Consider the following 14,554-nt stretch of genomic DNA (forward strand, 5'->3'; position numbering starts at 1 on the left):
CAGCCCACAGTGCAGAGCTGCTCCAGGCGCCCTGCCGTCATTCTGTCCCACCGCTAATCCGATGCCACCATGAGCCATCACCTGCGGGCGCTGCCCCTCCCTGGCCCAGCCTGCCCACCGTCTGTGTGCTGCCAGCCCCTGTCCCCACAGCGGCACCCCCTGACCTTACTAGCAGCCTCAGCCAGGCCACAGCTAAGCCCTGACTGGTCCCCAGAGCCTGCGCCCACACCCAGGAGCTTAGCGCGTGGCCCCTTCCTCCAGCTCAGCTCTCGGCTTTGCTCTCGCCTGGCTTTGTCCCTCGGGATCAGGAGTGAGAGACGCCCCTCTGCTGAGTCTTGCCTGGTGGCTCCGCCAAATGCCATGATTCCATGGGGCTCTGGGCTCCGCCCTGTGGGAACAGTAGCCACCTGTGTCCAGCCTCCAGTACCTCTTAGCTACAGTCACACACCCTCTGGGCTCCTCAGCATGACGGTCTTCCTGAAGCGGCTGCCAGCTCAACTCATCCCAGTGGGTTTGGTCCCACCAACTGGCCCCCAACTGGCCCTTCGGCCCCAGTGTCTCTGATTATGCAAGGAAAAGCTCTCAGTCCCAGCACTCGGTCCTGCCTGGTCCATCCCACACCTCCATGGTTTCAGGGCAGAGGGGAGGGGCAAGCAACCCTCAGTGCAGGACCCCCCCGAGCACGCAGCCCTAATCCCCGGGGCAGAGCCCGCGGGGACTGGTCGGCTCCCTGCGATGTCACTAGGCTGCAGTCAGCTCAGCCAAAGGCTGCTGCAGAACAGCCCTGCCGGGGGACATCGGGACACCTACCCGGAACTCCCTGGAGGGGACAGGACCTCGGGCATGTCACCAAGCATCTCTGTCACTCAGAGGTTAGGATCAGGGACATCCAAGGCCCCGTCTAAGTCTCTGCATCTATGAACCAGTGGTCGCGATTCCTAATCGCTGTCCTTGTCGCCTCTCCCCCGGGGACAGCATCGAGCGAGATGGAACGAACGGCTGCAGGCAGCGTTGTGGGGGCCAGTGGCCTTCGCCCAAGCCCAGAAGTGTCCTGCAGAGTCCGGATGCCACCTGGCCGTGCTGCAGGACGCGGCTGCCTGCCCTGAGAAGGGGCTGCCGCGGACCCCTCCCGACATCTCCCGGTTCCAGAATGTCCAGTCTGTTTCTGCGCCTCGCAGAAGAGGCAGGAGCAAACCCCTGCAGCCTGTCCTGTGACCGCATCACTCCACTTCTCCCTGGTATGACAGCAGCTAGCAAGGTAAACAACACACTCCCCTTTACAGCTGGGGAACTCACAAAGGCCAAAAGCAAAAAGGCGTGGACCCACAGCTCAGAGGGGCTCAGAAAAGCCCCCGCGCCACACCGCGAGGAGCCCACGACTATCTGAGCCCAGAGCAGCTCTCCACTGTGAGACGCTGCCTGGAAGGGATCTCGATATCGTGCCTCACATCGGCAGGGCATTCCTGAGCCTGGAGTTTGCACGTGCACTCAGCCAGGCTCTCACGTGCACTCAGCCTTCCTTCACACATGCTCTTTTGCATGTGCCTGGAATGCCCTTCTTCGTACTCTCTTCTCTGCGCCCTCAGGATCCTACAAGACTCAGCCCAGGTGAGAGTGAGCTCTCCCTCCCTGTGCTCCCACAGCACAGGCTTCTAGGCACCCCCCACCCCTGCCCGTGGTCGGCTCAGAGCTATGTCCTGTGCGTCCAGTAGCCACCGAGTCCTCTCCGCCTCCTGGGAGGCAGCTCCTGGTATTTCCACTTTACAGTCACACGTCCACATCTTTTTGCTTTTGGCCCCATCCCCGCACTACATCTGTGTCTCCAGCACGGAGCACGGTGAGGGGCACACACCAGGTGCTGAGCGATCCAGCCGGCCTCACAGCAGGAGAACCTGCCTGGCTGCTGTCCTCAGTGCTGAAAGATGGAGCAGGTCCTCGCTGTGGAAATGTGAGCCTGGGCCACTCAGGCCTGATGCAGTTTCTATTCACTTGCACCCATTGGCTCACCCTCCCCCGCTCTGGGCTGCTGCGCTCTCCCTCCCTGCCAAGCCTCGTCCCAGGGTCGATGGGGGTGAGCCATGAATATGGCTCAGGATCGAGGCTCCCTTGAGTGTGCACTGCCCTGCTCGTCCTTGTCCCCCAGAAACGAGCGCAGGAGTTTAGGTCAGAAGGGCAAGTCCAGGCCAGAGCCCGAGAGGCCCCAGGATGTGATAAGGGAGTTTGTTTTTCAACGCTCGGTGTCCATTCGATCGGGCGGAGGCCCCCGGCCCTGGCCCCTGCTCCCGGCCGGGGTTGGCAACGGAGCCGGAGGTCGGAGTGGAGAGCAAGGAGATCAAGTTCATGGGCAGGGACCAAACTGGACTGCGTCGCTAGCCTGCACACTGGGGAGAAGGGGCCAGAGGACATGTCCAGGTGGGGGAAAGGGCAGGGTCACTGGGAGGTCAGACCTCGGCGGGGCAGCATGAGAAACAGGACTGTAGCCGAGGGGTGTCAGGCTGTGTCCCAGGGACCTGGGGAGGTTCCCAGGAGCAGGGAATTCAGGGGCCCAGCAGGCAGGCTCAAGACCCCCACCCCACCTCTACCTCAAGCAGAGCAGCTGCTGTCTGTTTGTTTTACGGGTTGAACATTCATGCAACATTTCCTTTGAAGCGAGGAAGACTCGCCCTGCCCTGGATTATGAATGCCCTGTGCCTTGGACCTCAACTCCTTCTGCCTCCCTGTCACCCAGCGGGGAAAGCGCCCTCCCAGGCACCCCCGGCATCTGCAGCATCACTCTACAGCCTGTGTGGCTCGTGCACGCGCTCCCTGACTCACCCCTCTCTTCCAGCCCCCCACTCATCTCCCACGAGACATCCTTCGGAGCTTTCACGCCATCACACTGAAAGGTCCCTTGTCCGTGGACGGCCTTCGTCACCTGCATGTCCTTTTCTCGGCCTGAGCCTCCTCCTTGAGCTCAAATACCACCTCCCCCGGGAGCCCTCCCTGACTTCCTCAGACAGAGTGAGTCCACCAACACCCACACGCCCCTCCCCCACCTGCGGCCGTGGCGCCCACCTGCAACGCTGAGGCAGGGTCTGCAGGTCTAGGTTCACCTTTCAGCTCTGCCATCTCAGGACCCTGAGCAAACAAACATCCCTGTGATGTGGTTTCTCCAAACGAGATAGCCCTCGTATCCACTGCTGTTGCTGGGAAGATCAGGTGAGACCTACCTGAAGCACAAGATCTGGACCTGGCAGGGTAAGCCCTTAATAAGTGGCACTGCTGTAAATGTCCCCGTGGTCCAGCACCCAGGCCTGTCCCCTGCACCTTCCCCACTCTGTGGCTTTCCCACCCACCAAGGATATTTATTTGCATTTTTGTCTCCATTTACTCGTTGGACAAAAATGACAGATTCCTGTGCCAATGAGAGTAGAGAAGAGAAGCAATGTAGGGAAGAGAGGAAAAAATGAGAAAGATGATTTTTAAAATAGTTTTACAGCAATCAGGGGAGTCTCATTTTTGCTACCCATAGAAATGCTGGTGTTTCTATGCACCCCCGTGTTTGCAGCAGCATTATTTACAACAGCCAAGTGCTGGAAACAGCCTCAGTGCCCAATAGTAAATGAGTGGATCAAAAACTGTGGTTCATCTACACAATGGAATACTACGCAGCAGAAGGTAGGAAGGAACGCCTACCCTCCGCAACTGCATGGATGGAACCGGAGAGCATTATGCTAAGGGAAATAATCCAGGCAGTGAAAGACAAATACCATATGATCTCACCTGTAAGTGGAACCTAATCAACAAAACAAGCGAGCAAAATAGAACCAGAGACATGGAAACAAGGAACAGACTGACAGGCACCAGAAGGGAGGGGAGAGGGGGAGAAGGGAAGGAAAAAGGGGAAGGGAAGTAGCCAAAGAGCAAGTATAAATGGCCCATGGGCGTGGACAGCAGGGCGGGGATGGACTGTGGGAGTGGGGGGTGGCTGGGGCAGGGGAGCGCAATGGGGGAAATTTGGGACAACTGTCATAGAACAGCAATAAAAAAAGTATTTCTTTAAAAATTATTTAAATTTAAATTTAAAAAAAAGATAAATGTCGGTGTTCACGGCACTGTATCGTTTAGCTGTGACTCTCGCCGCTCCATCACGCCCACAGGCTGCCCGGCCAGCCCCCGTGAGAAAACAGCGGAAGGTCTCTCCCAGGGCCACCGAACACCCACCCCGAGAGGCCCTGGCGGGGGAAGGCGCTGAGTGCGGAGCCTTGAAAGCCTGAGCTGCGCTTCCCTCCGCTGCCTCCCAGGCCAGCTGCTCTCCGCAGGGTCCATCAGTCAACCTCAGGGTGCTGCGGAGACGCCGGCGCCGATGTTCTTCTCATCCTCACGCTGTAGATGAGGAAATGAAGACCCAGGGAGGTGAGGGACTTTGCCCAAGGTCCCACAGTTGGGTGCCGAGCGCGACCCGGAGGCAGGCGATCGGCTCTAGGGCCTGTGCTGAGCCGTGTGTTGTGATGAGGGCGACCAGCCGGCGAACGTTGTGAAAGGCCATGTCACGTCTCAAGACACCAGCGCAGTTTTACTCCAGCTTGCTGCCTGGGCAGACAAAGCCCCTCGGGACAGTGAGGTCAGGGAGCACACTGCTGTCCCCTGTGGAGCGAGCGGTCCTCTCTCTGCAGTGTTCTCCCTGACACCAGCTGGCCTCCCGTCCGTGACCTTCCCAGAGAACCTGAAGGGTGTCCAGTTGGAGCAGGAGAAGGGACCCTGTCCCCAGTGGGTCAGGCCAAGGTCCTGCCCTGCAGGTCCAGTGGGGTTTAAGCAAGCCCCCAGCTGTACCCCTACACTGGCCCTGCTCTGAGGTATAAGGGAGAGGCCCAGACCCGGTCGAGGCCCCTGTCACAAGTGCTGCAGTGCTGGGGACCCGTCACCGAGGAGCCCCAGCAGAGCCAGGATGGACTCAACCACCCACTTAAGGGCCAGGTCTCCGACAAGCTGGGGGTGCTGTTGGGAGACGCGAGCCCCCACCGCCGCCCTCTGTGCCAGCACGTGCTCACCAGCTTTTAGGAAACGGGCCCTGAATCAGCAGCGAATCCAGCCTCCTGGTCTGTGCTCCTTCCGCTGTGAGGGTGCAGGGTCGCCCTGCCCTGAGTTCACATTGCCCCGATGCCCCACACCCTGCGCCCGCCCACCGACCGTGACCCATCCCCTCTCGGCTCCCTCCAGAGCGAGAGACAGATGGCGAGGGCGATCCTGTTTCGCGGCGGGATAGGGTTTCTGAATCCAGGCATCAGCTGGCAGGCTTCTTCCTGCCAGAGCTCCTGCCTGCCCCGACGCCGGCAGGTCCCCTCGGCCACCCACAGCGGACCCGGCTGGAGCGCCCACGGCCCACCGGGGAGCGCTGTCTCCTCCACTGCCCTGCCGGTGAGTAGCTGGCTGCACGTCACTCCCCCGTCCCTGCGGCTGGATCCGAACCTCCCTCTCGAAGGGCCCCGCACCTTTCTCCCCGAGCTCCTGACGCGTGCTGGGGAAATTCAGTTGGGAGCGTAGCAACAAGCATGAGCTACCCAGAAAGACTCAGTTCCCAGCATGCTCTCAGGGAGACGTGTTATTCTTATGGCCCACATGCCCAGCTCATGCAGCTCAGAGCCTTCTAGAATACCAGGTTCCGTCTCCCGCCAGAGCCGGGGCCCTGTCTTTGCATCAGAGGATGGCTGTCCTCAGATCCCCACCCACTCTGCCCATTTCTGCTCCAGAAATTCTGGAGCCTTCCTGGGCTTAAGGAGGCCCCAGCGTCCCCACTGCTCAGTGGCTCACATAAGAGCCAATGGAAGAACAAGCCCAGAGGCAGATGCAGAAGGGCTTTCGCCGGGAGAGCAGACCCTGACTTCCTTGGGGTTTTGTCAGGCACACAGGCCGCTGGCGCCACCACCCGACACGGGCCTTCGTGTTCCCATCAACGAATGACTCAGCACGCATTGACAGAGGGTCTCCCATGGGCAAGGCAGCATAGCAGGTACTGGGGTGACACAGGCTAGGAATCCGTCCCCAAGCCTCCCTGTAGACTCTGCTGTTACCGCAGGAACTGAGGCACAGAGAGCGTGGGAAACTTTGCGAAGGCCATACAGCTTAATGCAGTACATCCTGGAACACAGCTCCGCGGTGGTCCCTTAGGGAGGGGATCCCAAGGAAATAACTCAAGGCCAGGGGCGCTTGAAGAAAGGAGAGGCGGGTATGTGACGTTTTGTTGTCCGGTGTCAACATTTAAACACAAGGCCTGCTTTGCCAGCCCTGGGCTGCCTGTGCAGGAAAGGGAGGGGAGGGGGAGGGTCCGGTGGGTGAGTGCCAGCTGGAGCAGGGTCCCCTCCCCACTCCAGCCCCCCGAAGGATACCACGCGGGGCCACAGACCCCCAACTCCCTGCAGAGACTGGATGAGGCCAGGGTCCCGCCATGGCTTGGGAGGAAAAGAGGCGCACACAGTCCCAGGCTGAGGATGGTGGGGGCTTTGATCGGGGTGCGGAGGAAGTGCTGGAGGCCTCATGCGGGGGAGACTGGACCCACCTATGAGGAGGAGCATCCGGTAACCACGTGGGGCAGCTGCGGCAGCAATCGGGCAGGGGTGAGGTCTGAGCCGACCGGCCCTGCGAGAGGGGCAGGGCTGCGGTGGGGACACAGGATCTCACAGAGGCCAGCCGATCCCACAGGATGAGGAGGCTGATGGGGTGGGAAGGTTGGGGAGAGGGATACCTCTCCCTGAACAGAGAACAGGACTGGGCACAACGTGGGGTTCGAAGAAGATAACGTGCACTCGGACGAAACAGGAGCCCAAAGGGAGGTCCCCGTTAGGCTCTCAAAACCAGGCCAGGGCCAGGCCGCTGCTGCCGGGGCCACCGGGCTCGGGCTCCTAAACACACGGAACCAACCTTCGCTCAGCGCAAGCGTTCACTCCTGAATCATCGCGGCAGCCTGTGACCTCAGGAGTCGCCCCGTTTCACCGGTGAAGAAACTGAGGCACAGGCTAAATGCCTTGCCCAGGCCTAGTGGGTCACAGGTGCAAGTCTAGGCCCGCAGACTCCGGAGTCAAGGTTGTAACTATGGTTATGCGCCCACAGGAGAGCAATACCAGGCCTTGCTGGTGCACAAAATCAGGAGGTCGGGAAAAGGCCCGCGAGTGCTGCCTCCGGGCTGACTCTCACAGCCAAGGCGGTTCCCCAGGGTCGGAGGAGGCGGCTCTTCCAGCCTCCGAGAGGAAGCACGGCTAAGCTGTAAGCCCGCCCGCTGTCTGGGCTGCAGTGAATTATCCTGTGATCCTTCTTTTCAGCGTCTGCTGCCCCTGCTCAGGTTTGAAACAAAAGAACTGTTGTCATTCCATCTCTACAGGACAATGGCTCTGTCCTTGAGCCACCAGCAAGGAGAGAGACAGACAAGCCCCTCCCCCCACCCCGCCCCGGGCCACCCCCCTCTAACCAGGAAGGAAGCCACAGCTCTCCCTGTCGCCTTTCAGTTGCTCCCAGTGATGAGCACCCTCTTGTTCCAAGAGGTAGACAGACTGGGTCAGGGGAGAGTCAGGGCCACCTGGACAGACTCCTGTGAACCAGGGTGGGTTCTGGGGCTGCAGGCTCGTGCACGGAGCCCACAGGCATCTCTGCATATTTGCACACGAGCACAGATCTATGCATGCGTCCACTGTCGTGGTAATTTTATGTGCAGCACATACGTGGCTGTGACTATTTGTGTGAGTAGGCACGTGTCACCATCTTGATATGTGTGTCTGAGTGTCTCTGTGTGTGACTGCATGTGTGGTCGTATGTGCATCCACGTCTCTGTGTGTATGTGTCCTGGGCGCAGTCCCGGGCTGGATGAGAATGGACCGTGTGTGGTGGTGGGTCTGCTATTGCGGGACTGACTGGGAAGAAGGTTGGCTTTGGGGCTAGAACACCTGGGTTTGAGTCATGACTTCATCATGGAGCGGCTGAAGTCTCTGGGCAGTCTCACGCCTTGTACACTTCAGTTTCCTCTTTTGTTCCGTGGGGACGATGACCCGCAGCTACCCTCCGATCCTGTGTGGGGACACTTGGCCAGCCTGAGTGTAGGGGACAGGGTGACCAGAGGAAGCAGCTTCACCACAGGCAGACAAGCTGAGCCTTCAAGCCATACAACTTGTCCCCAGCCTCCAGTGGCCTCCGCCAGGGCAGGGACAGCCTCTGAAAGGGCCGGGCTATGGCACCGGTAGGTATGTGACCTCTCATTTTACTAGTGCCAGGAGAAGGAACAAAGAAACAGCCACCCCACCCCAAATGCCAGCCCGTGGCCCCGCCGATACAAGCTACCAGCACTCGCTGAGCACCTGCTGCCCGCTGTGAACTTTCTATGTGGTAACATCACTTCCTCACCCGCACTTAGGAGGCAGGTACCAGGAAGGCCACTTGGCCTGAGTCACATGGACCGTCCTCTGCTCTCCAGCCCTAGGCCAGCCCGAGGTCGGCCTTCCAGCCACTCCCTCCTCCCGCAGTCCTCTCCTGCACTCAACAGCAGGCACTGGGAACTCACCCCCTGCCCACAGCAGGCCCAGTTTCCAGCCTCTTGTCCCCCCTCTGCACCAGCCCTGTGACTTCTGGGCTCACCCTCTGCACAGCTGTGCATCCCCATCCCTGGGGCCCTCTAGACCAGTCACCTGAGTGTGTAGGAGGGGTTGAGGTTGCTAAGCAACCAAAGGCCAGTGATGGGAAAGGCCATGGTGGGGAGGGGCTCGGGACACGGATGTTCCGTATAGCTCTGTGACCTTGAGAGGCCAGACGTACAGCCTGGATGGCTGCAGGACAGCTGCTATGGGAGAGGCACACGATGGAGCCCCCGCGAGACCCTGAGTGCAGGAAGTTGCACCACGATGCCACGCATCCCAAACAGGAAGTGCGACAGAGCACGAGGAGCAACTGGTCTCTGGAGACGAACACAGGCAGCCAGGGAAGCTTCCCAGGACCAACAGGGCTGGAAGGGATAGCGGCTCCATCTAGGAACACCTCCTGTGTGCCAGGGACCCTATTCGCAACGCACACTACCTCCTCCTCCCCGCTGAGAACCATGAGGGAAGGTGTGATTAGACCCATTTAGAGAGGAAGACAGCAGAGCCCAAGACCACATGCCCAGCGAGCACAGAGCGGAGATCCAAACCCAGACCTGCTTAGGGGAAGGGGAGCGAGCAAAGGTTGGGGTGTAAGCTCCACTGTGCCCGTGCACGGACCAGCCTGTCCCCATGTACAAAGATGACAAAGCTCTGGGAGATGATCAAACAATGTGTCAAAGCCCTGTCTGGGGATTCTCAGGAGAGCAAGGTTGCTGTCACCTGGTGTCCTTAGGGAGAGCGTCATCTTCAGGTGACATTAGACCTGCACAAATAGTGGTCTGGAAACAGGAAAATACAACAATGCTCAGAGGGGGAAAGAGGTTGTTCTAACTCAACACAAGGTCTCAACTGCACTGTGCCAGGCAAGCAAGGGGTGTCTGAGTGGAATCAGATGCTGCAGAAGATTCCTGAATGTGGCATTCACTTCAGCTGTGGAGGAGAGTTCAGCCTTGGGTACCGGCGAGAGCAGTGAGACCTTCGGCTCCTGGGCAGAGGAGGAAGTGCAGGACTCAGGGGAAGCCACAAAGGACCCCACACTCTGCAGACTGAGCACATCCGGGGCCCTGGCCAGCGCAATGGGAGCAGCGCCCCCAAGCCCCAGCCCCGCAGCCCCACCCTCTCGGGGTGTCCCCACCCAGAGCACCCAGCTCCTCCCAGGGCCCAGCAGGGAAGCGGGGACAGAGCCAACTCCAGTCTTGGCTCACACAGCTATTGTCACTTAGTAGATTACTGTCACGTAGTACTAAGATAAGCGAACGTGGACGTGGCATCGCTTTGGGAAGACCACCAGGCTGCAGGCTGTCCTCGTCATCTGTCAGGGCAGCTGTCTGTCCCCGGGCTGCAGCCCTCAGCCCGGCCGGCCTGCCTTCAGTGCGCTGAAGCTGAAATCAAAACACGAGGGGACCTGAGGAAGGGGCCCTGGGCGATGCGGGCACCCTAGCCCAGCGGGCACGCTCTCCGTAACCACCCCCAGCACACACACGCACACTCGCCCACTTCCCCCCTGCCTGAAATGATTGCTTAGAAATCAAATCATTCCCCATAAATATCCTGGACTTAGGCAAAAAAAAAAAACAAAAAAAAAACATGCCTTTGGGCTTCTGAATTTCCTGTTATGTGGAGAAACTGGCTCAAACCACAGCTACAATTTGATGATCGTCCCGCCAGGCATTTAATATATGTTACCTCATCCGCTGTGTGCTCAAAGCAGGCCCCGGAGCCCCCTGCAGAGCAGGCGCTGCGCACGGACAGCGGCAGCCGCGGAGGACATGGCCGGCGCCCACCTGGCCCGCAGCCTCACGCCCTCCCTTCCCAGAAACAGCAAACGGGGCCAGGTACCCACGCCGCCCCACCGCACAGCCCAAGAGGCAGTGGCGGAGGCGATGAGAAATGAGTGTGTTCTAGACAGAGTTTGAGGATACCACCAAAAGAACACGTGAGGGCCGGGCGTTCGAGTGTGAGAGGAAGGAAGGGCATGCGGGAGACGCGCACAAAAGCGCTGGGTGCCCTGGAGGACTTCACGCAAAGGCAAAATTATATGTTTTATTATTTGGAAACATGAACTTCCAAATAATTTTCATTGAATCTTGTAAAAAAAAAAAAAAAAGAAACATGAGCTCCCTCTTTCATTGTGGCCTCGGTGTGCTGTCGTGTGTGGAGACCCTCCTCAGCTGGAGGAAGTTCTCGTTTCTCAGCCAGGCTCTTTGCACGCAGTTCCTTCCAGTTACTAGCACGTGCAGGCTCGGGGCAGGGGGAGGCTGGGGGGTGAGCTGGTACCGAGGGCGGAATGTTGCCAAAACAGCCATGAGGTTTCTTCCCCAGTGAAACAGAAATCATTCCTTAATCCAATGACATGCCTTACGTCAACGGTCAAGGGCCAGCTGTCCCCTGTCCCAGCTCCTGTGTGACGGGCTTCTTCCTCTCCACAGCTCACAGCAGGCTGGGAAGACTGCGGGTCTTGATGCTGCTTCCCTGAGTCCCCCAGGATGGATGCATGTGGCTGGAAAGAAATGGAGGTCGCTCTGGTGGATTTCGATAACTCAGACGAAATCCAGGAACGGCCAGGCTACGCCGCAGATTTGAACCCCACCAGCCTGAAAGGCCGGCCTGGGAGCAGCCCCTTCCCCAGCTGGAGGGTCCTCATCAGTGACAGCACTGGCCACGAGACAGCCTTCTGCAAGCTCCCAGGCGACCTGCCCGACCCCGCCGAGCCCGAGCCGGCAGCCCTGAACGAAGGAAACCAGCGGGTGATCATCAACATCGCTGGGCTGAGGTTCGAGACCCAGCTCCGAACCCTCCATAAGTTCCCAGAGACCCTGCTGGGAGACCGGGAGAAAAGGATGCAGTATTTTGACTCCATGAGGAACGAGTATTTCTTTGACAGGAACAGGCCCAGTTTTGACGGAATCCTATATTATTACCAATCTGGTGGGAAAATCCGGCGTCCGGCCAACGTCCCTATAGACGTCTTCGCCGATGAGATCACCTTCTACGAGCTGGGCAGCGAGGCCATGAGCGAGTTCCGGGATGACGAAGGCTTCATCAAAGACCCCGAGACGCCGCTGCCCAGCAATGACTTCCACCGGCAGTTCTGGCTCCTCTTTGAGTACCCCGAGAGCTCCAGCGCCGCCCGTGGCGTGGCCACGGTCTCCGTGCTGGTGGTCATCATCTCCATCACCATCTTCTGCCTGGAGACCCTGCCCGAGTTCCGAGAGGACCGGGAGCTGAAGGTGGTGCGGGAGCCCAGCCGCAATGCCAGCAAGGCCGCCCTCTCGCACTCTGTGTTCACCGACCCCTTCTTCATGGTGGAGTCCGTCTGCATCGTGTGGTTCACCTTCGAACTGGCGCTGCGGTTCGTGGTCTGCCCCAGCAAGACGGGCTTCTTCAGGAACATCATGAACCTCATCGATATCATCTCCATCATCCCCTACTTTGCGACTGTCATCACCGAGCTGGTCCAGGAGACGGAACCGACGGCCCAGCAGAACATGTCCCTGGCCATCCTGAGGGTCATCCGGCTGGTGCGTGTCTTCCGCATCTTCAAGCTCTCCCGCCACTCCAAGGGGCTGCAGGTCCTGGGGCAGACGCTGAAGGCGTCCATGCAGGAGCTGGGGCTGCTCATCTTCTTCCTCTTCATCGGGGTCATCCTCTTCTCCAGCGCCGTCTACTTTGCCGAGGTGGACGAGCCAGAGTCCCATTTCTCAAGCATCCCTGATGGCTTCTGGTGGGCAGTGGTCACCATGACGACAGTGGGCTATGGCGACATGTGCCCCACCACTGCAGGAGGCAAGATAGTGGGCATTCTGTGTGCCATCGCAGGGGTCCTGACCATTTCCCTCCCCGTGCCCGTCATTGTCTCCAACTTCAACTACTTCTACCACCGGGAGACGGCAAACGAGGAGAGGCACAGCATCCCGAGAGAAATCAACAAAATCCTGCACAGCAGGGATTCACAAATGGGCAGCACGGACTCTCTCGGTAAGACCAACGGTGGCTGCTCTGCGGAGAAGTCTAGGAAGTGATCTGTCCCGAGCTCCCTGGCCCCCTGTGTCTCTCTGCCTCTCTCCCTCCCCCTGCCTCCTGCTCTCTGCTTTTCCTAAGACCAACGTGTATGGGCTGTGACCGACAGGCCATCCTTAACTGCCAGCTGTTTCAATAAACATGTTCTGCCACTGCATTTTCTAAGTTGTTTCTCGTCAACTCACCACAGAAAGATTTCCTTCTCCTCCCTCGGGAGGGGGATACTTCAACTCCCTGCTACTCACCGGCAGGTCCTGAGCCCGGCAGTAGAGGCATCACCCGGGTGTGGGGGGAGGCAGAATCCAGGCCCAGCCTGGACCCACCGATTCAGAATCTGCATTTTAACCAGCTCCCAGGTGACTCACTTTCATGAGGAAGATAAAGAAGCTCTGGGTTTGCTCTTCCTTGGAGGAAGCACATCGAAGGGCCGGGAACTCCCATGAGCCATGAGGAAGCACTCAGGATGGTTTAGCAATAATACCTTCCCTCCGTGTGGCATTGCGTACATTCTCTAAAGCTCTCTCCCCTACATTATCTCACTGCATCGCAAAATAACCAGTAGAACAGCCTGGCTAGTGTGGCTCAGTTGGTTGAAGCGCTGTCCCGTAAACCTAAAGATCGCAGGTTCAATTCCTGGTCAGGGCACATGCCTGGGTTTTGGGTTCGGTCCCTGATCAGGACACATGCAAAAGGCAACCAATCAATGTTTCTCTTCTTCTCATTCTCCCTCCTTGCCCTCCCCCCTAAAATCAATAAGCGTGTCCTTGGGTGAGGATTAAAAAATGACCAGTAGAGCAGAGGCAATTACTATCCCCATAACACTTATGCAGATGAACAAACGAAGGGCAGCCAATCACTGAAAGTCACCAGGGACTCTACCTACTGGCCTAGTGCTCCTCCCACTAATGGATGCGATGGAACTGCGGGGAGGGGCCGAGGGGTCTGTGTTTGGAGGATTCCGGCAGCACCCTCCTCGGGCAGGAGATCTGGTCCCTGGGGGTCCCCATGGCTGCGCACAGCCTGGGAAGGCAGCGCCTGCCTGGCCCCCAGCTCCTCGCTTCCTCCCTTGAGCAGAAACGCTTCCAGACGCTCTTCCCCTGGTACACTCCCTGAATTCACGCACAGGCTGGGTCCTCCTGTGAGGAGGAGGAAGACTTGTCCACCTCGTGCCCTGGAGGTCGGCCCCGGGAACACGGTCGTGGCCTCTGCCTCGGGCTTCGGTGCCTTTGAGTCATCAGGGACTGACCTGTGCGGCAGCGGGGACGCGGTAGCAGGAGGCCAGGACGTGTGCTCTGAGGCCGGGCCTCCCCGAGGAGGGTGGCTGCGGCAGGCCCCCCGGGGGACTGCCCTGTTGGGAGAGCACCCCGCTCGGCCCACCCAGCTCCCAGGAGCAGGGAGTGGCGCTATGGAGCTGGGACGCCTGCGCTCCGTCCTTCCCCATCCGCTCCCTTGAGGGAGGAGGCCCTCTGCCTTCCTTGGGCCCAGCACTCAACATCTGGCCACACCTCACAGGTGACAACGACCTCCGGTCACTGCGTAACCCCGCAAGGCCCAAATCACACGCCACAACACTCAATCCAGGAACACGCTCCGCCGCCCACACAACCCTGCGAGACACCACGCTACAGCCCCCAGCCCTCCGAACAACCTCCAGGGGGCCAGTCGGTCGGCCTTCTGCCAGTCCCAGGCGGTGAGGCTGCAGAATCCCCTGCCCCTGCCGCCGCGGGACTGGCTCCTGCCCCTGCACGCCAGGACCGAGGCAGCCTGCGGCGCCGGGCTACGGCGGCCCCTCGCCCGCTGCCTACCCAGCCTCCTGTTTGCAGCAAGATCTGATGCCAGCCCCCTTCACCAGCTTCCCAGGGGAACACCTGGGCCTTCCAAAGGCCGCCCTTCTCCACCAGCGTCCTGGAAGTCCCGCCTCCCAGGGTCCCGTGGAC

At 59.4% G+C, this 14,554-nt stretch overlaps 1 protein-coding gene across 1 annotated transcript; it reads left to right on the forward strand.

The window, feature by feature from the left end:
- The first annotated feature begins 11,083 nt into the window (after nucleotides 1–11,083).
- Nucleotides 11,084–12,619, forward strand: KCNA10 (potassium voltage-gated channel subfamily A member 10). Its single transcript, XM_054565100.1, has one exon. The coding sequence runs from the start codon at nucleotides 11,084–11,086 to the stop codon at nucleotides 12,617–12,619; it is 1,536 nt and encodes a 511-aa protein (XP_054421075.1).
- The last annotated feature ends 1,935 nt before the right edge of the window (nucleotides 12,620–14,554 follow it).

This window comes from Pteronotus mesoamericanus, unplaced genomic scaffold (genome assembly GCF_021234165.1).
Source record: "Pteronotus mesoamericanus isolate MK-2021 breed Mesoamerican mustached bat unplaced genomic scaffold, CSHL_Meso_final scaffold_99, whole genome shotgun sequence".
NCBI classification, from domain to species: domain Eukaryota; kingdom Metazoa; phylum Chordata; class Mammalia; order Chiroptera; family Mormoopidae; genus Pteronotus; species Pteronotus mesoamericanus.

Coding starts and splice junctions, on each gene's coding strand:
- KCNA10 (XM_054565100.1), top strand. CDS start 11,084: ATGGATGCATGTGGCTGGAAAGAAATGGAGGTCGCTCTGGTGGATTTC.